General features: G+C 37.6%; 2 protein-coding genes across 2 annotated transcripts in view; one reads left to right on the forward strand and one right to left on the reverse strand.

Moving 5' to 3' along the window:
* UFSP2 (UFM1 specific peptidase 2) overlaps positions 1-7,556 on the forward strand; it is a 32,411-nt gene extending 24,855 nt beyond the window's left edge. Inside the window, exons 11-12 of the mRNA XM_063459991.1 lie at positions 1,156-1,280; positions 6,846-7,556. Of these exons, the coding sequence (XP_063316061.1) occupies positions 1,156-1,280; positions 6,846-6,932 (212 nt within the window). The 3' untranslated portion in view covers positions 6,933-7,556. The remainder of the gene's footprint in view (positions 1-1,155; positions 1,281-6,845) is intronic.
* Positions 7,557-7,707: 151 nt separating this feature from the next.
* Positions 7,708-10,304, reverse strand: ANKRD37 (ankyrin repeat domain 37). Its single transcript, XM_063459993.1, has 5 exons — positions 10,243-10,304; positions 9,531-9,683; positions 9,199-9,290; positions 8,878-9,089; positions 7,708-7,875 (listed from the first exon to the last, which is right to left on the reverse strand). The coding sequence occupies exons 1-5, from the start codon at positions 10,264-10,266 to the stop codon at positions 7,865-7,867; spliced, it is 492 nt and encodes a 163-aa protein (XP_063316063.1). The 5' UTR covers positions 10,267-10,304; the 3' UTR covers positions 7,708-7,864.
* Positions 10,305-21,421: the final 11,117 nt, after the last annotated feature.

The following is a 21,421-nucleotide window of genomic DNA, read 5'->3' on the forward strand; positions in this document are numbered from 1 at the left end:
ACATTGTTTGATTACATGGGTTTAAGCCTATTCAAACAGGGACCATAGTTATCCCTAACTAAGCAGCTTCCACTGTAATCTACATGAGCATTTATGGAACTGTGTTCTCTGTGCCATTATAGGGGGGAAAAAAATCAGTACAATTTAAAAAACTCAATGACACTTGTAGATGTTAACAAATAAAATCGTTAAATTAAGATTTGTAGAATTATTTGACATTAAATGCATAGATAACATTTCCTTCATTAAAATGTAATAAGCTCAGTAGGCTAGCGTTGGTGCCTCGAGGCAACTTTAATGAGGGATTTTCTAACACCTTAATTTTACTGTCAACTTGATGCCCACGAAAAAGTACAGATATCAGCACAACCCATCCATCTTCAGAAATTCTAGTGAGAGCATATCCATCTTGCCTGTTAAAATTATGTTTGAAAAATCTACAATGGAACCAACATAGATTGATTATTTATTTTTAAACCATCAACCTATGCGACTCTGTGTTGACTGGTGACACATTTAAAAAGTTCCATCACTCACTGACAGCTGTTGCTATTGTACATATCCCAACTCAGCGGTAACAATCAATAACTATATAGACTACCTAGAAGGCAGGTACCAGATTGTGATTAAATTCACAGCCGCTTATTACATAATTGTATTAAAGGGCCCCCCCCCCATTGTAAGTAGTCACATCATTTTACAATAATTTCACTTCTTATTGGGGGATTTATCGGGCACTACTTTTCACCTCTACTACAAGAGAGCCACAAGTTCCTACTTATGAGCTTCCATTAGGCTCATTGCAGGGCTTAGCTTAGGAGCTATCAGCTGATTTAGGGAAGGCAGTTAAAACGAAAACAGTTCGACAACTGACAATGGGGGGAGCCAGGGCACTTGTGGCACCATAACTACTACTAAGTCAGTGGTAATGGCGCATACAGTGTTCTTTTAAAAACTTGTATGAAGTATAAATATCAGCACATGCGTATTTCAAACTCTCCTGAGCAAGATGTTTTTTATTGTTTGATTCTTGTGAGTTTCTGTAGTGATACTGTGTTCATTGCCACCAAATCCAACAAATACATTTCAAACCACTCTTCTATTGTGTGGCAATTACGCATTTGGCAACGATTTTTTTTTTTTCCCATTCCTCAGGAGGAGGAGTCCTAGCACATACAATTCTTGGTGTTTCATGGAGCGAAGCTACAGGAGACATTAAATTCCTAATTCTGGATCCACATTACAAAGGAGGTGAAGACCTGCAAATTATTCAGGAAAAGGTAGGTTTTCAAATTCCCAGAAACAAATGTAAGTATGCCCAGGGAGGCATGCAGAAGAGATAAGCTAGAACAGAAGGAGAGTGGAGGAGATAAGCAGGAAATTGTAAGGAAAGCCTATCAGAGAGGACGGAGTGTGAATTCAGGATGGAACTGATAATGAATTCTGAGAGAGAATCCAGAGGGAATGAATGTGTTAACCCAGAGATACTGGTTCTTTTTTTTTTGTTTGTTTGTTTTAACATACGGCAGAAAAGGAGTAGATTATAGCCACTAACGTTTTTGCACACAGTGGTGAACGCGGAGACAGGGACAGAAGACTTACCTGCACCAAAAAACCTATACAAACATCAAACGTTTTATGATACTTTGAGTGTATGTATAAGGAAAAATACAAAATATTCATACAGGTATCCTGATGTCTTATGTAGGAATTCCATCTCTAATTGGTAATTACAGGGCAAAAATGTACCCTCTCTATTGTGATTTCCAAGCTGTAACTTCCAGATATAGCAGATTTTGTACTCTGGCTCTTAACCTTTTATGATAATCGAAGAGGCAGACTCCAAATGAAACCATGCACTAAAAAGGAGACCATGTTGGATATTTTGCAAATAGACCAGTTTTCTTAATACACATTTTATTGCATAGCTAGAAATCAACAATATTTACCTGTATAGAAAAAGATTTTATAATAAGTAGTAAGCATATCCCTAATAATAGCGTTTTCCATTGCTGTAAATGGGAGAACAGTTATTCGGTTAGTTACTATATTTAACCCCTTAAGGACCAAACTTCTGGAATAAAAGGGAATCATGACATGTCATGTGTCCTTAAGGGGTTAAAGGGACACTCTAAGCGATTTAATGGCTGCCCATTGTGTGTGCTTTCTCCTTGGTTTGTGTCAAACTGTTGAGTAGTTGGACAGAAACCGTGGCTCTCACAGCATGTAAAGCTCAGGTCCTCGCCTACGACTGCTAATGAGTTTACAAAGTCAAAGTCTGTGATTACATATGAGGAGGTTCTTCCTAGACCTGCTAAAACAAACTTTAGCAGGCTTTTCGCAGTTTTTCACATTACTCTCCCTGTCTGATCTCACACACTTTGGTCATGTGAATACCTTTATGGAATACACATTGCTCAGTTTGCTATCAGGCATAAGGGACATCCGACTGGGGAATATACAGGGAGTGCAGAATTATTAGGCAAGTTGTATTTTTGAGGATGCATTTTATTATTGAACAACAACCATGTTCTCAATGAACCCAAAAAACTAATGAATATCAAAGCTGAATATTTTTGGAAGTAGTTTTTAGTTTGTTTTTAGTTTTAGCTATTTTAGGGGGATATCTGTGTGTGCAGGTGACTATTACTGTGCATAATTATTAGGCAACTTAACAAAAAACAAATATATACCCATTTCAATTATTTATTTTTACCAGTGAAACCAATATAACATCTCAACATTCACAAATATACATTTCTGACATTCAAAAACAAATCCGTGACCAATATAGCCACCTTTCTTTGCAAGGACACTCAAAAGCCTGCCATCCATGGATTCTGTCAGTGTTTTGATCTGTTCACCATCAACATTGCGTGCAGCAGCAACCACAGCCCCCCAGACACTGTTCAGAGAGGTGTACTGTTTTCCCTCCTTGTAAATCTCACATTTGATGATGGACCACAGGTTCTCAATGGGGTTCAGATCAGGTGAACAAGGAGGCCATGTCATTAGATTTTCTTCTTTTATACCCTTTCTTGCCAGCCACGCTGTGGAGTACTTGGACGCTTGTGATGGAGCATTGTCCTGCATGAAAATCATGTTTTTCTTGAAGGATGCAGACTTCTTCCTGTACCACTGCTTGAAGAAGGTGTCTTCCAGAAACTGGCAGTAGGACTGGGAGTTGAGCTTGACTCCATCCTCAACCCGAAAAGGCCCCACAAGCTCATCTTTGATGATACCAGCCCAAACCAGTACTCCACCTCCACCTTGCTGGCGTCTGAGTCGGACTGGAGCTCTCTGCCCTTTACCAATCCAGCCACGGGCCCATCCATCTGGCCCATCAAGACTCACTCTCATTTCATCAGTCCATAAAACCTTAGAAAAATCAGTCTTGAGATATTTCTTGGCCCAGTCTTGACGTTTCAGCTTGTGTGTCTTGTTCAGTGGTGGTCGTCTTTCAGCCTTTCTTACCTTGGCCATGTCTCTGAGTATTGCACACCTTGTGCTTTTGGGCACTCCAGTGATGTTGCAGCTCTGAAATATGGCCAAACTGATGGCAAGTCTTCTTGGCAGCTGCATGCTTGACTTTTCTCAGTTCATGGGCAGTTATTTTGCGCCTTGGTTTTTCCACACGCTTCTTGCGACCCTGTTGACTATTTTGAATGAAACGCTTGATTGTTCGATGATCACGCTTCAGAAGCTTTGCAATTGTAAGAGTGCTGCATCCCTCTGCAAGATATCTCACTATTTTTGACTTTTCTGAGCCTGTCAAGTCCTTCTTTTGACCCATTTTGCCAAAGGAAAGGAAGTTGCCTAATAATTATGCACACCTGATATAGGGTGTTGATGTCATTAGACCACACCCCTTCTCATTACAGAGATGCACATCACCTAATATGCTTAATTGGTAGTAGGCTTTCGAGCCTATACAGCTTGGAGTAAGACAACATGCATAAAGAGGATGATGTGGTCAAAATACTCATTTGCCTAATAATTCTGCACTCCCTGTATATATTATAATATTTTATTTTTTTATTATTATTTTTTTTCCTTCTTGTGTAAATATGATGTAAAAATGACCCACTATCTGCTAATGCTTTCAAATTAATGCAAAATCCAATAAAAAGAAAAGACCTGTAGCTTTTTTTTTTTCCACAAAACTATTTTTATTGTGAATGCAATATACAAAAGGTGTGACATGGATCACATCAACAGCATAAAGGCAGTCATGTGTTATCGGTAATGACAAAACGGATGTTCAATCAGGTACATTCACAATCTTTTATGTTTACCTCAACATAACAAATAAAACAAAACAAAAATGTTTTTACAAAACGTAACAGGTCATTGATAATTTGCAAAAAGTGTGGCTGTAACAGTTACCAAAGACACGTACAATATGGTGAAGGTGACTAACGTGCTTAATTATGGGTGACTCTCCGAAGATACCACTCATGTAGATCAGGGAACCATGTCAGGGATAGAATTTTAAATTATACGCAATAATGGGTGTGTAGGACACCACACACAAAAGCATTTTATAATACAGGTATAAGACCAGCAGAGGAGTGGAGGGTATACCCCATTTTCATTAGGAGTAATACATAGGTTTACAAGATGATGTTGGCGATGACCTTCTAGAGTCACCCTTCCCACTATACCTCAAATATCCAGTCTCAGCTTCTCCCCCTGCTCCACAACCAACATGGGTGTCTTCAAAACCATAGGTGATACGGTACCACAGCCAGGATCCCAAAACCAGAACTAGGTCCTGTTACAAAGAAATTATGAGCAATTATTGCTCCAAAAATCAGAAGTACTTGTGGGTGAAATATGCAGCAGAACCTGTAGCTTTTAAAGTTAAATTTGATGCAGGAAGAAATTCTTCCTGCATCAGAACTTATCTGTAAATTTATAGCAGCTGCATAATGCCTGGTTCACTGTTTGGTGTTCTGAGCTGTGTGCACTGATTGGCAAAGCTATATAGCGTACAGGACGGTTCTCCATTGGAGCGAGTACTTAGTCCAATGGAGTATGCGCACATGTCATGCAAAAGTGATATGTAGCAGCAGGAACTAGGAGCTTTTCGGATAATTCATTAAGTCTGAGTGTCTGGCTTGGGGTTGTATTTGTTACAAGTAGCTACAGTTGTCAAGGAACACTACCAGCACCATAACTACTACATACTGGTGTAGTAGTGATAGTGCCACGAGTGCCCTGGAGCCCTACCAGAGCAGTTTATCAAAATATTTAAGAACAGTTTGATAACTTACCTAGGTCTCTCTGGGAGCCCACTCCACATCTGACTTATCCTGCAGGGGAAGCCATTTGTCTCCCCTAAGCTAAGCACAGCTGTGATGAACTCAGATATCACTCTTAGCCAGTTAGAGCAACCCTGCTAAGCTCGTTCGAGAGTAGTGGATTCACCTTGCAGAGTAATCTATAAGCAGTTAGTGCAGCCGTTCAAAGTATGTTGTCAAAAAAATTTTAAATGGCTTTTACAAATTTCTCTAGAAGGGCACTGGAAAGACTACAGCGGGTTGTAATGTAATGAGAATAGTCTATGAGCATTGTGAGCTACTGTCTCTACAATCATGTCGATGTGACAATGCTTAGAATAACCCTGTACTATTTTCTCCTCTCCATGCTGTAAAATAGTTGTGCTATGACCATGTTTCCCGCTCTATGATGGCTGTTAAGTCACTCACTAAAGGATTTAAGGATGTGACCATCTCTCAGTGCTCTGTGTGTGTTTTTTTTTGTTTTTTTTTTAAAAAGACTTCGTAAGGGCCTCTTCTATTCATTCCATTTGAAAACTACTTACTCTGGGCGGACAGCCCTTACTTCACAGTGAAGAATGGACACTTGGTGCTCACAGTAAAATTGCATGTGTCTCAATGAGCTCATCTATGTTTTTTTACCCCTGCTTCTATTAAACACTGGTTTAGAAAAAAATATATACAAAAAAAATAAAAGTGTTCATTTTATTAGAGAGAATAAAACATAATGTTTAGCATTGGAATATGATCCTGACTAAGTGGCATCTGTGGCTCTGCGTCAGTAAATATGTATTTGCTTAGAGCAGGGGTTCCCTACCCAGTCCAGGATTTAGGGATTACCCAGTTGTGTCTAAGGTGTTTTTAGTAAAAATTAAAAAAAATAAAATAACACTTCAAACACAACCGGGTAATCCCTAAATCCTGGACTGTTAGGGGGCACTTGAGGAATGGGCTGGGAACCACTGGCTTAGAGGGTTCTCCTTGTAAAGAACAAATGTAGTAATGTTTTGACTTTCTTGTATATTTAGCAACCCAGGTTTCCTAGATGTCTGTGTCAAGTATTTGTTAGATGAAAGGTCATCGTTATTCCATAATGGGTACATTTAAAGAGAATTTCATATTTAATGACAACAGTTGATTTAGAAACATTGTCCAAATAAACCATGTTTCAGTTCAGCTATTTTAGCCAAAAATGTCAGTCACTTTAATTTCCCAACAATTCCCAAGGTCAGTTCACTAAAGTTACTTTAGAGCATAACCGTGTGTGAAGAATCTGTATATAGAATACAGAAAGTACAGGTTTATATTACATGCCATCTCATTGTTGACCTGTCTCTGCTTCCCTGTAACTTCCAAAAATGGAATGGACAATAAATGGACATGTTTTCTTAACCGCTTGAGAGTTGAAGGATTAAAAACACAAGCTGTTAAAGTCATTTTAACAATAGCTTGTATTCTGAACAGCTTGCAATTATCAGTATAGAAATCAGTTTTAAGTTTTATTTACTGGAAAAAATATATTCTAGCCTTCTAACCAAAATGTACTCTACTTTCATTTTTCAGGGATGGTGTGCTTGGAAAGGAGTAGATTTCTGGAGCCCAGATGCTTATTATAATTTATGCTTACCTCAGCGACCAACAATGATATAAACTTTGTGTACTTCTATCAACAATGTTTGCTTTATACAGCTTTTTACGTGTTCCGTTTACTCTGCTGTCATCGCAGAAAGTTATTTAATCTGTATTAAAGTGGTCTGGACACTTACACAGTTGCTTTTTAAAATCCCCAAGCAATATGTAATTCTGTGTTGGGGGTTAAAACTCAAATGTCTTGGTGGGTTTTGCAGCATTTGCGATGGCTTAATTCATTGCTCTAACCCCTTCTGTTCTATAAGGTACAGCAAAATGTTGCCAAAGGACAGGAATAATAATCCTGCAGAGTATTAGAAAAGCAGTGTAATCAAACTCTCTCCCATTCCACAGTGTAGTGTCAATTTTGAGTGTTGCCAGTCACTCTTAGCCAGCCTCTAACAGAAAAATTATCTGTTTTACATCTCTGAAACAGGAGGTACCCTATCAGGGTAGAGAGCTTGAAAACCTGTGCCTAAAATTTAGGGACGATGTAGTTTCTCAAATTACATATTGGATTTCAAACACAAACCAGGTGGTAATTGAAACACTTAATTTCTATTAAGATGGCTGCATGCATACTTCCAGCAATATTGGTTTTTCAATTTCAAAATATATTGGTATATTATACTGACAAATACAGAATTTACATTGTCAGACAGTCTTAGAAGTGACAGGTACTGTCACACACTGAGTTTTACTTTTAAGAATACAGAGTGCTTGGAAAAAAATAATTTTATTTTACAATAAAAAAAAAAAAAATTGTATAAAATGCACTTTTGAACATTACAAAAAATAATCCAGACAAAAATGGTCTTCTTAAATACAAAAATACAGTTCTTCCTATGAAAAAGGACATAGATCAGCTTAACATAAGCACATAAATGAGGTAACTCCTTGTTGAAGCTTATTACGACCCAGCAGAAATGGGTCATCACATACTGCTGCTCTGGTTACATGAAGCCTGTCAAAAAATAAATAAAAGAATTAAGAATATGTTCTAAAAAGGTTTGCGAGCATACAGGTATTTGATAGCTGAGATTAGTGTGAAGCATTTACAGCATACCAACTTATTCTTGATATAACAGAGGAAGAATATTGACATCAAAGTGTGTGGTTAAACGTTTATGGGGAAAATTTAGCAATAGATTGTTTATTTCTTACAGTAGTACTGAAATATACCAGTATATAAGAAACCGACTGGAGGGAGGATGAACTGAGGGACTGTACTGCCATTGGCTGTATTGTGCCAACATAGTGTGAGGAGTGGCGTCAATGCCAAATTTACACAAATTTGAGTTAGTTCTGGGCTGTCTAATACTACCAGAGGTGAAGTTACAGGGCTAAGTGATTAACCACTGCATGTTCATAGTTTTATAGCGAAACACTGCACATACATGCACCAGGATTACTCCAAATACCATACGTGGTCATGTTGCTTGGAGTAACACTTTTACCTTGGTACAACCCCCAGCTGTTTAGTTACTTCCTTGTTTGTTTAGTGCAGTGGAGCTATATTTAAGAGACCAGCAATTACCCAGAGAATGATTACTGAGCTGCATTGGAAAGTCTGTGATTGGTCTTGGCTGAGGAAGGAGATGGCTAGCAAGAGTGCAGACCAGAGATGTACAGCTTTCCCCAGTGAAAAAATGCATGATTAAATGCATGTTTTCATTGGGGGTATATACCAAACAGTGACTTTTATATTGGGGAGAATGGGTGCAGTGGAGTGTATTTTTAAGACGCTGAACAGATTATGCAGTGCAGCATAGCATTCTGAGTAAACAAAATGTACATACAAAGTAACATAGTAAATATTAAAGAGAAAAGGATATGAGTGATGTACAAATACATCAGTTATATATAGCTGTGAGCTAAGGTAATACAACTAGTTAAGCTGATTTTATAAATACAAATAAACACCATGCAGAATTAACAGATAAGATATATTACACTCATAACTCACCATCAGATCTCCTTCTCTTCCCGTAAGCTAATGAAAGGCACTGTTGGCCTCGCTTCATTACAGCAGTTTGGTTCTTAATTTCCTGTAGTGAGGATTGCGCTTGTGAAGATGTATATTGGGTATGTCTAACTGTTGCAAGATATTTTGCGCATTCCAAAAATCCTGCAGACATAGCAAGGTCTTCAGGGGTATGTCCCTCTTTATTGCTTATGCTAGAAAACAAAAGAAAATGCAAAGGTTTAATGAAAGTCTTACTTCTCCCCTCAGAATTTCATAAACAAGCACTGCGTGTTGCTCTAATGCAATTCAATAAAGACTTACTCTATTCTGGCGAAATGGGCTACCAGCAGACTTAGACATTCCAAGCTTCCTGATCGGGCTGCTTTATGGATTGGAGCTTCACCAAAACAATCCTGTAAAAGGACAAAATAGTAAAATGAGAGAGACATAATTTCATATAAAATATGCCAAATTGGATTTATAAAATAGTTTAAAACAATTATTTGTAAAATTGTAATGTAGGACTGGACCCACAGGTAGAATATTTATGCTAAATCTGGAATAACATTAAGCGTTACCTGTCCGTACAGATATTCTGTTGGATAATACTATACACAGAAAAGAATGTATTAATGTAACGTTTTGCATTATACCTGCTGATTGATGTCAACCCCAGTCTGTAGCTGCCAAAGCAGGAAAAAGGCTTCACCTCCACCAGCAGCGAGGTGCACAGGAGACTGTCCTACAGGGTCAGCAGGAAGATTCACTTCAGAGCCGGACTCCATTAGTTGGCTCAGACCGTCACACTGAAAATAGAACACATCCGACAGTTTAATAAAATGCAATGTTTATAACTATAATGTACTGTAATCAACGCTTTATATATATTCAGTAAGATTGGGATAGTTTTGCCTTTGAATTATTTGATTTGTTATTTAACCTTGCACTTAAATAAATTGCTAATTACAATACACAATTAAAGAACATTGGCAAAATTATTTTCCTTTGTTTACTACAAGAACTACAAAACTGCAGCTAAAACGTTTACATGAGAAACGAAGTTACAAAATCTGCTATATTTAAAGGGATAGGAAAATGCAATAACCATGAAATATTTACAGTAAAATGTCAGTGTATTGCTCCAATAATAAAACTTGAAAATATATATATATATATATATATATATATAAATAAATATATAAAAATAATGTTTAAAGGTTTCCTTCTCTCCATTCATTTTCCATACATTAAGGAAAGCAGCAAGACATGAAGTAAAATAAATGCCTTCAGTCAGATAAGACTTAGACATGAACACCATTCTTCCCAGCAGACAGTTAAAGGGGATCCAATTCGAAGCAGTCTCACCTCAGAGTTCCACTGTAGCAGCATCCTGTTATCCCAACGTTCTGTCAACTTTCTGATTCCGATTCCCAGCGTTCGAAAACATAAACTGCGGCCTGGCCCCGCCCCGCCGCACGTACTCAAACAACGAGCACATGGCGAGACCACATCTGCATAACCCATAATGCAACCGCACCATTGGCTGATGGCCAGCATCTCCCCGCCCACTCACACTGCATTGGCTTTAGCGAGGCCTGGGCGTGACAGGCGATGTTTTGGTCACGTAGTCCCTGGCTGTGAATGCCTGGCTGACATGCAGGCTGCGGTGAGCAGGCACGTAGACCGTCTTGGGCTTGTCAGAGGGATCACGGCGAGATGAATGGAGGGGGAGGGGAACTAGTGGCTTACAACAGGATGCTGCTACGTGCACGTATTAGAACAAGGAAGTACAATAAAGAGGAAGCGGTTGAAGGGTTAATTTTCTTTTGATGGGGTTAGGCACGTTCACACGTGTCAGCATTGTTATCAGCAAGCTAACCTAGGTCAATGTAGGATTATTAATAGTATTGTTTTTTGGGGAAACATTTCATTATGTTGTGTGAAAGATAAGTTAAATAATAGTTTTGGGGTATATCAGATTAATGCTGACAGAATATTGCCAAAACTCTCTAATAAATTACATGTATGCTGTCAAACCATAAGTGCTATAAATAATTTGCTCATCCACAGAGCATTATTGTGGATTTATAGCTGTCATGGCAAATATCTAACTCCCCATTAATAGGACAGTATTGGCTTTATTCACTAAACATCAAATTGCATTTTTCCGGAATATTGTCATTCAAATGTCAGATTTTGATTTATTTTTTTCCAAATCAGTTTAGTGACAGCTTGGAAATTTTGCATACGTTTTACTATTCGGTTTTAAATTCCCTACAATTTGTAGTTTAGAGAACCGAGTACACTGGTTTTCACGCCTTTTTGTCTCAAACCTAACACCGCGTGCAGGGTGCTAAGCTCAATGTACAGTGCAAGAGAAATTATTTTTAAATTAAAAAACTAGATGCACAAGGTAAAAAAAAGGCTTAAAGCGCTAACGTTTGTTATACATACTATATAACACATAGTATATACTTATTTTCTGCATTTGTAAAGTACAATGCAACCTAAAAAAAAAGGAAAAATAACGTAAGTGTAGATTATACAACCAATCACAAATAATTATATTGTCCAGTGCAAACCCAATGTACTGCAGATAAACTCCTGAACCAGGGGCTCATGTGGCCAAACTCCTATCTAAATGCTGTTCTTGGGAGAGGGATATTCCCATTTTTCGCACTTACAAAGATGATATAATAATGATACAATAATTAAAATCCTTACTTAAAATATATGATTTCTTAAGTCTAACAGACTCACAAAACGCGTTTTTACTCCGGGACTCCGGATTACGTCCAGCTTTGTTGCCTGCAGCTCGAGCAAAGCTATTTTGACCTAAAATTTTAATTCTCTGCACATTTCACACAATATAGCTGAACTGGGAAAAAAGTAAATTTAGGTAAATGTTCCAATATCCCGGATAACATTTTATAGCAACATTTTGAAATTCCCACGTCAATTTGCCATCATTTTATTACTTCTGGAATAAACCACTATTTTTAGTTGTTGATTGAACACAAGACAGGCAGAATGTATCTCTAAAGAATTTTGTATGACTTTTAAATGGACACTATAGTCACCTGAACAACTTTAGCTTAATTAAGCAGTTTTGGTGTATAGAAAATGCCCCTGCAGCCTCACTACTCAATCCTCTGCCATTTAGGAGTTAAATCCCTTTGTTTATGAACCCTAGTCACACCTCCCTGCATGTGACTTGCACAGCCTTCCATAAACACTTCCTGTAAAGAGAGCCCTATTTAGGCTTTCTTTATTGCAAGTTCTGTTTAATTAAGATTTTCTTATCCCCTGCTATGTTAATAGCTTGCTAGACCCTGCAAGAGCCTCCTGTATGTGATTAAAGTTCAATTTAGAGATTGAGATACAATTATTTAAGGTAAATTACATCTGTTTGAAAGTGAAACCAGTTTTTTTTTTCATGCAGGCTCTGTCAATCATAGCCAGGGGAGGTGTGGCTAGGGCTGCATAAACAGAAACAAAGTGATTTAACCCCTTCAGGACCGCTGACGGTTCAGGACCGTCAGCGGTAAAACGTGCGTTTGGACCGCTGACGGTCCTGAACCGTCATAACGGTTTTGGGCTACTTACCTGATCGCCGTCGGTCCCACGGCGGCGATCAGCTCTCCTCCCGGTCCAGGGGGACTGCCTGTCTGCCCGGGCAGTCCCCCCTCGGCAGATCAGGACCCCACGGCCATGTGATCACTCGATCACATGACCGCAATAGGGGTCTTTGTATCTTCCTGCAGGGGGACTGTCTGTGCTGACAGGCAGTCTCCCTGCAAGTGTAAAATCATAAAATAAAGTAAAAAAAACAAAAACAATCAGTGTAAAAAAAATTATAATATGTGTATATATATATGATATATATACATGTATTATATCTATATATATATAATATATGTATATGTATCATATATATAATGTCACACTAAGTGTATTTTTATATTTATATATACGTATATTAATATAAAAATACACTTATATTTAAATTACACACGAATATATACAATATATATAATAACTATATATATGGTATATATATATTATTATAAAATACAAATAATATGTTAATAAAAATAAATAACAAAAAATAAAAATAATTTTTAATAATTAAAAAAAAATTATATATATATATTCAATTTTATTCTAACAGTATTTTGATATTGATATATATATATTTATATCAAAATACACTTAGAATGTAATGATATATATCTATGTATAAATAAATAAATAAAAATAATACGAAATATACATATGTCCACATACAAAATTACATTAATAATTTCATAAATATACACGTAGACGTCAAATATATAAATATGTATATATATTAAAATTCTACGTGCATATTTATGTAATATTTTTACCTAATTAAGTAATTTTAATGATTGCAATTTGAGGGACCTGCCTGCCAACCCAGGCCAAAAGTCCAGATAATTTAATTTGCTAGCACTGTGCACTGTACAGGATTTAGGGTGTCATCCCTGTAACTTTCTATGACACCCTAAATCCTGTACATGGGGGTACTGTTTTACTCGGGAGACTTCGCTGAACACAAATATTAGTGTTTCAAAACAGTAAAACATATCACAGCGATGATATTGTCAGTGAAAGTGAAGTTTTTTGCATTTTTCACACACAAACAGCTCTTTCACTGAGGATATTATTGCTGTGATATATTTTACTGTTCTGATACACTAATATTTGTGTTCAGCGAAGTCTCCTGAGTATAACAGTACCCCACATGTAGAGGTTTTATAGTGTTTGTGAAAGTTACAGGGTCAAATATAAGGCTTGATTTTACTTTTTTTTTTTTTATTGAAATTTGTCAGATTGGTTAGGTTGCCTTTGACAGCGTATGGTAGCCAAGGAATGAGAATTAGCCCCATGATGGCATACCATTTACAAAAGAAGACAACCCAAGGTATTGCAAATGGGGTATGTTCAGCCTTTTTTAGTAGCCACTTAGTCACAAACACCGGCCAAAGTTAGCGGTTTTTGCATTTTTAACACACAAACAAATATAAATGCTAACTTTGGCCAGTGTTTGTGACTAGGTGGCTACTAAAAAAGACTGGACATACCCCATTTTAAATACCCTGGGTTGTCTACTTTAAAAAATATGTACATGTTAGGTGTGTTTCGGGGATTTATGACAGATAACGGTGTAACAATGTCACTATTGATACATTTAAAATATATATATATTGAAACAGCAATTTCCTACTTGTATTTATAGGCCTATAACTTGCAAAAAAAAGCAATAAAGCATGTAAACACTGGGTGTTTTTAAACTCGGGACAAAATTTTTAATCTATTTAGCAGTTTTTTTCATTAGCTTTTGTAGATAAGTAAAAGATTTTTCAAGTAAAAGTCCAAAAACATGTTTTTTTTTTTATTTTTCACCATATTTCATTATTTTTTTTAAATACAATATATGACATAATATAAATACTGGTATGTAAAGAAAGCCCTTCTTGTCTTGAAAAAAACAATATATAACTTGTATGGGAACCGTAAATGAGAGAGCGGAAAATTACAGCTAAACACAAACACCACAAAAGTGTTAAAACTGCTCTGGTCCTTAACGTACAAACATCGCAAAAACAGGCCGGTCCTGAAGGGGTTAACTCCTAAATTACAGTGAATTGAGCAGTTAAATTGCAGGGGAATGATCTATACATTAAAACTGCTTTATTTAGCTAACGGAATTTAGGGATTTACCTCCTAAATGGCAGAGGATTGAGCAGTGAGGCTGCAGAGGCATGTTCTATACACCAAAACTGCTTCATTAAGCTAAAGTTGTTCAGGTGACTATAGTGTCCCTTTAATCTACAACAAAAAAAACAAAATGAACACGTTTTTGGAGTGTTTTTGTCTTTTCAATCACAGCTTAGCATGTGAAGACAAAACAAAAATGTTTTGCGTAGATTGCTAATATCCCCAACTCTTGTCAGCTTGATTTTAGTCCCAGTTTGGAGGACTGAAACTTTGTTCACTTATCACGGTTATATTGTTTTAATACAGCAGCTTATTGATTTTTCAGAGGAATTTCAATGAGTGTTTTTCTGTGGATATCGGTCTGGCCGGAGATGTGCACCGTGGTGTGTGAGTTGTGGGAGGTGAGGACAGGCATTAGACATTACTATGTAATAAATAAAAGAACAAGATGAATGCGCACAGATGTGATATCAATTCCAGTGCAATAAAATGCTTTGTAGTTTCAAAAACAATTATACCATACAGTAACTCTCCTCTATGGGATGGCATTACTCACAAAGTGAAGATATCATAGGTTAGTTCCATCTTGTTAGTAAGTTCTCTAAAAAAGAGTTACATAAAAAAAAATAAAAAAATCTTGTACAACATATTTGTAAACAAATGAACATATGCAGAAGCCATTACCAGGCTCTAATAGTAAGTGCATATAGTAAATGCTCTGTGTTCCATATTGGGGTACATAAGCAAGAAGTAATAAGTAATTAAAAATCTAAAAAGTGTTAGGCAAGCCAAGGTTCCCACAATGCCAGTATAATTAGTGGTATTATTAAATCAATGTACAATCTCAACTTCTATCCACATACATATAAATACGCATTTCAACTGAATTTACTTCTTCCAGGTGCATAAATGTTCTAATGTGTAAAGTCCTTAAATACCCCTTTTCCCACCATATTCCCATGAACGCGTCATGTAATGCTTCATGCATAATGTAACTCTTACACATTTCTATACACATTATTGGCAGTGAAAAAGTCTGCGTCCGCGTCATTACATCGTATAAACGGACATCAGTACGAAGTCATATGACTTCCACATCAATTAACAGTAAACTTTTACAAAATTTGCTCTGTACACAGTCTGTGGTATAATTTGTGGTCGGAGAAGCTACTTTAACCCCTTAAGGACCAAACTTCTGGGGGTTAAAGGGACACTATAGTCACCAGAACAACTACAGCTTATTGAATCTGTTCTGGCGAATAGAATCATTACCTTCAGGCTTTTTGCTATAAACACTGTCTTTTCAGAGAAAATGCAGTGTTTACATTACAACCTAGTGATAACTTCACTGGCCACTCCTCAGATGGCTGTTAGAGATCCTTCCTGGGTCATGGCTGCCTAAAATGCTTCCAAATATTCAGTGTCTCCTCCCTCTGCATGCAGACACTGAACTTTCCTCAGAGATTCACTGATTCAATTCATCTCTATGAGGAGATGCTGATTGGCCAGGGCTGTGTTTGAATCATGCTGCCTCTGCCACTGATCAGCCTCCTTGTCAGTCTCAGCTCCCTTTGTCAGTACCCCTAGTAATAATCAATTTCTGAACTTTATGTCACATGACCGTGAATGTCACACATGCTAGTTAACCAAATACATATATTTGAAACCCAATTTTTACAGAACGGACAGGATGAAATGACACATTTCTTGTTTACAGTGTAATTGTATTATAGATATATAGCTACAATATCTCTATTTATATGAACAATCATGTCTTCAGATCTATATTGTTAGATGGGACAATATAATGTACAGTGTAATTGCAACTTTGAATGTTATGGCTCCTAACCTTGGGGCAGTGCCAAAATATACAATCAATCCTTTCACTATAAAGCAGATTGCAGAAAAAACACCATCAGCATTTGAATATTTTGGGTGTAATGTAATGTTCAAATTTATTTGTTGTTTTAATATGTATAGATAGCATGCTATGTAATGGGAACAAAACAAAAACACAAGACAAAAACTTTTATGAAAACTTTTATAAAAAAAAAAAAACACACACAAAAAAACAATGTTGTGAATAAATAACATTCCTGAATATGCAACGTAGACATTTTCCCCTACATATTCTATAATCCTCTCCAATATGCATTGTCCTATGTGTTGTGTGTATGCCTGTGGTCCTAATTTTGTTTTGTGATTATAGTGAGGCTATGTTTTTTTAGGGATAAGTGACTGTGTGTGTTTATTAGGGTGACTCTCTGTGTGTTGAATATGTTTCAGGAGTGATTTTAGGAGAGTGTGTGGGCGGCTGGGTGGGAAAGTGGGGAGTGACTGTGTGTGGGGAGGGTGTGTATCTGTGTTCAGCATCCCCACACATTGTAGAGGATTTATTTACTTTGTTGCTGTCCCCCTCATCCTTACATTTTGGCATGGGGAAGGGTTGTTTTTCATATGCCTGGCATAATGGCCTCACTGTTTGTACAGTGGGCTATCGGGCAGATCTGCACCTCTGGCTGGGTGCAGACTCTTCCAAATGCTCCCTTCCAGTCTCTGACCAGGACAGAGCGTCGACAGAGAGCTGCACCCAGCTGCAGGTGCAGACCAAGACTGAGCATTGCCAGGCAGTGAAATATTTAGATCTCTCCATCGGCCTGTGCAGCTGATCTAAACAGTAAAAAAAAAATAACTTTGCAGCATAAAAAATTGTGAGTACATGTTTTTAGGGTATGAGTGCATACCCTGGTATTCATAAATGCACGAGTCCTGTAGTGAAAAGGTTAAAGGGAGTTACACTCCAGAGCAGTTGCTGCCATTTTCAGCTGCCACAATCAGTTTGGTTTCTCTCTCGAAACCGATATGCCAGGACAGAGACAGTGTGATTCTCCATTTCTCTGAAAAATGAGAGAGACTCAGCTGACAGCTGCTGTAAATTGCAGTTACTCCCAGGAATGTAATTCCCACCAGTCTTCGACAAACAAGGACCCAACCCTAATTAAAGAAAACATTATGTAATGCAAAAGATACACAATGCTGAAGCAAAGAATGTATAAAGTATAAATAATAGCTCCTCAGGGTTCCGCAGACATTTATGTATGCACGTGTATATGTACTACATAAAACAATGTCCAATTAAATAAACACAACTAATAAGTGATGGGGTGCTTTCTGTGCAAAATTAAATGTACAAATTAAACTTGACCAAATCACACACACAACAGAGCAAATTTAAGATATAAAATACTCTGATAAATATACATAGACGTAAATATTATGAGTTAGTCTGTCCCTGCGTGTCCAACTTGTCTGGTTACAAATACTTTGTTATGGAACTTGTTGGCGCTTTATAAATAATAATAATAATGCTAATAGGTAAAGAGATTTTAGAAAGAAGTACCTGTCCTTTAATATGCACAGTCTATTAATTTTTTAGTGAACATTGTGCACATTTAAGTGGAGCAATAAATAAATAAAAATAAAAGTATGTATGTGTGTGTGTGTGTATATATATATATACATATATACATACACACACACACACACACTCTCTCTCTCCATGAATTGCAGGATGTGGGATTACAGCCATTGTACAGCGCTCCGTAATTTGCTGGTGCTATATAAATAATAAAATAATAATATATGTGATTTAAAAGATTTATGCTCAGTTTAAATTTGCAGAAAGAATGGAATTATTGTGAACGAAAATATGATTTTAGGTAGCAACCTTATCTCAATGGGGAAAATATGATTCATTTTCATTTAAAGTCCACAGTAATAGTATGAAAGCAATGAGTTATACATTAAATGGACTAGCATTAACCTCAAATGTGGGGGTGGGAGACAATGATGGGGGATGGTTCCAGTGAGCTAGGAAAGAAAATGTCATGATGTGAACAGTGGCTAAACGAAAAGACAGGTTTGATAAAATACAAGGGGGAGGAGGAGGCAGAACCTTTACATCTGGGTGAATAATGTTACTGTTATTTTGGTGTGTAAAGCAGAGTGACAAGATTTGATCAGGTTATGTTTTGGGAGTATGTAAAATAGTTAAACAGATTGATTACACATTATGGAATGGGAATGTGTACACTATAGAGTAACAGGTTGCTTTGCTAGTGGTATAGGACATGGAGATTCAATATGCTCCATTGTATATTAAAGGAACACTATAGCGTTAGGAATACAAATGTGTATTTCTAACGCTATAATGTCTTAGTCACCATTTAGGTGACCACCCCCTTCTGATAAAAAGGAATTACTTACCCATTATCCCCTGCTGCACTGCTCTCTCTAGGGCTGGCCCCACATCCTTAACTAAGATCAGCAAGCTTCATGATCTCAACCAATTCAGTGCTTTCACATAAGAAAGCATTGGGAGGCTAGAGCACATGCGCAGCAAAGCTCCTGTACTGCACCAGTCAGAGGAGATGGTCTCTATCTGATTGAAATAGCCAAGTTTCACTCTGCTTTTTTGGAGAACGTGTGAGTGACAGCCACTAGAGACATTTCGACCCTGCAATGTACACGTTAACGTTCTTGCAGTACAGCAATGTTTTCACTAGCAGATTCAGGGCACCCGTAAATTTATCTTAAAAACAAACAAAAATGGTTTGCTAACTCTTTTTCCCAGGGCAGAGACTACTTCTGGGCAGCCATATGCACTGCCTCCTGTAAAGTCTTCACGGAGGCTGCCTCGTCTTCTCATTCAATCCAATGCTTCCCATAGCAAAGTGTTGAATCCAATCCGTCCATATGGTAAGCATTAGAGAATGTTTTGAGATCCTCATGGAATGCTTGAGGACATTAACTATTACGGAACAGCGTCTGACTCGTAAGTGTGGAAGCGCCCTCTAATGTCTGTCAGGAAGATAGACACTAGAGGTTTGAAGGGAAAGGAAACTATGCACCATACTATGTATATGGAAGTCAGTAAAGGGTTACTTTGTGATCTAAGAAGGGGTTAACCCAACTTACTTTTTTAAAATAAGAGAGAATCTATTGAGAGATACTCTGTTTTTGAGATTTTCTATTATTTGTTCTAAACTAGACACTTGAGGTGTTTTTTAGCCCCGTAGTGAAAACATTGCCTTATCTTCTTAGCTGCAATGTTCTACATACTGCAAGGAGAAACAACAGGGAGAAGATACCCAGACCACTTACTTGATATCCATTAAAAATGTTAGTTGTAAAACTGGGGTTTGTTTACTAATCAGTGTATTGTAGTGAATTAGGAAACTACAGGCTAGGAAGGGGCTTGTAAAGAGGGGCTTGTATTCCTAGCACTATAGCTCCCTATAGTGCCCCCGCAGTGCAGAATCTTTTTATCACTTACCTGAATCCAGCACCGATGTCGGGGACCTTGCGCACATGAGCAGTGAGTCCTGCAGGCGCAGTAGGACAGCCCCATAGGAAAGCATTGTATAATGCTTTCCTATGGGGTTTTGGGTGACACTGGATGTCGTCATGTAAAGCGCTAGGACGTGCAGTATCAATTAGGCAACCAAAAGTCGCTTAATGATTCATTAGTCCCTCTAGTGACAGGTGGAGTTAATTCTGGGTAGTAATTACTGCAGTTTATCAATAACTGCAATAATTACATTTGTAGGGTTAATTGGACTGTGACAGTGCACCCAGACTGTTTTAATGAGCTGAAGTAGTCTGGGTGCCTATAGAGTACCTCTAAAAAAACAACTTGTAAAATGTAGGTCAAAGTAGCTTATTTGGAAAAATTATACATCTCTACTATAGTCAGTGCTTAGCCATTTTTGCCTTTTTTGTGCAATGTGACTCTCGATTTGCCACAATTCACTATTTAGTGAATAAACCATTACAAGTGTCTGGGCAAAGGAAAGTTTAGTACAGTGATAGCAATAGTTTAGAGCCCAGTCTTTCTACAGAAACAAAGGAACAAATCTGACAGTACAATGACTCCATTTTCATATCTTCCAACATATAAAATGGATAGAGAGGGACACTTTAATTTTATGGGTGTGACGGGGGGCGAAAATTTAGGTGACATACTAATAACAGTTTATACAACTAAAATGTAAGTTAGAACAAGAACAATGTATCTTATTTTGCACAGACTGATTTCCAAACACATTTATTTTAGATTAAAGATGCAGTATTTTGAGTATTGCTGCTTTGCTATGCTCTCAGACACACAATCCATTTGGAGCTCCTAGAAAAGATGGATATTATGCTACAGAAGTCTTTAGACCCAAAATAGGAACTGTCCCTACTAAATAGGGACATTTGGGAGGTGTACATCTTTGTTAAAGATTTCCTAGTTTTGGTCATCACTATTTCTTATTGTACTGACCATTTTTATTATTTAAACTCCCTTCCATATTCCAAATCATGATTCCCCCGTTTCCCATACTGCATTTAAATCTCCCAGAATTCCATCCGTCCCAGGACCAAATATAAACAGTAGCTGGGAGAACTAATCAGGAAAAAAATCCAGGCAATGGTCAAAGTATGTGTGATGTGAAACCAATCATGGTAGATTTGTTCCAGGTAAAATATAAAATGAAGTCATGCCAAGTACTTCAAGCAAAGGTTAAAGGGAAACTCCAGTGCCAGGAAAACAATCCGTTTTCCTGGCACTGGAGAGTCCCTCTCCCTCCCACCCCCCAATCCCCGGTTACTGAAGGGGTGAAAACCCCTTCAGTGACTTACCTGAGGCAGCGGCGATGTCGCTGTCTCCGCCTCCGCGACGCTCCTCCTCTTCATTGCGTCGGCCGGTGGGCGAGACTGATCTCGCCCACTGGCCGAGGGGACCTAATGCGCATGCGCG

This window comes from Pelobates fuscus, chromosome 6 (genome assembly GCF_036172605.1).
Source record: "Pelobates fuscus isolate aPelFus1 chromosome 6, aPelFus1.pri, whole genome shotgun sequence".
NCBI lineage: Eukaryota > Metazoa > Chordata > Amphibia > Anura > Pelobatidae > Pelobates > Pelobates fuscus.

Coding starts and splice junctions, on each gene's coding strand:
- ANKRD37 (XM_063459993.1), bottom strand. CDS start 10,266: ATGCTGCTACAGTGGAACTCTGAG. Junction 9,291..9,530: donor GGGTTGACATCAATCAGCAG/GTATAATGCAAA, acceptor GTCCTTTTACAG/GATTGTTTTGGTGAAGCTCC. Junction 9,090..9,198: donor GCCCATTTCGCCAGAATAGA/GTAAGTCTTTAT, acceptor TTTGTTTTCTAG/CATAAGCAATAAAGAGGGAC.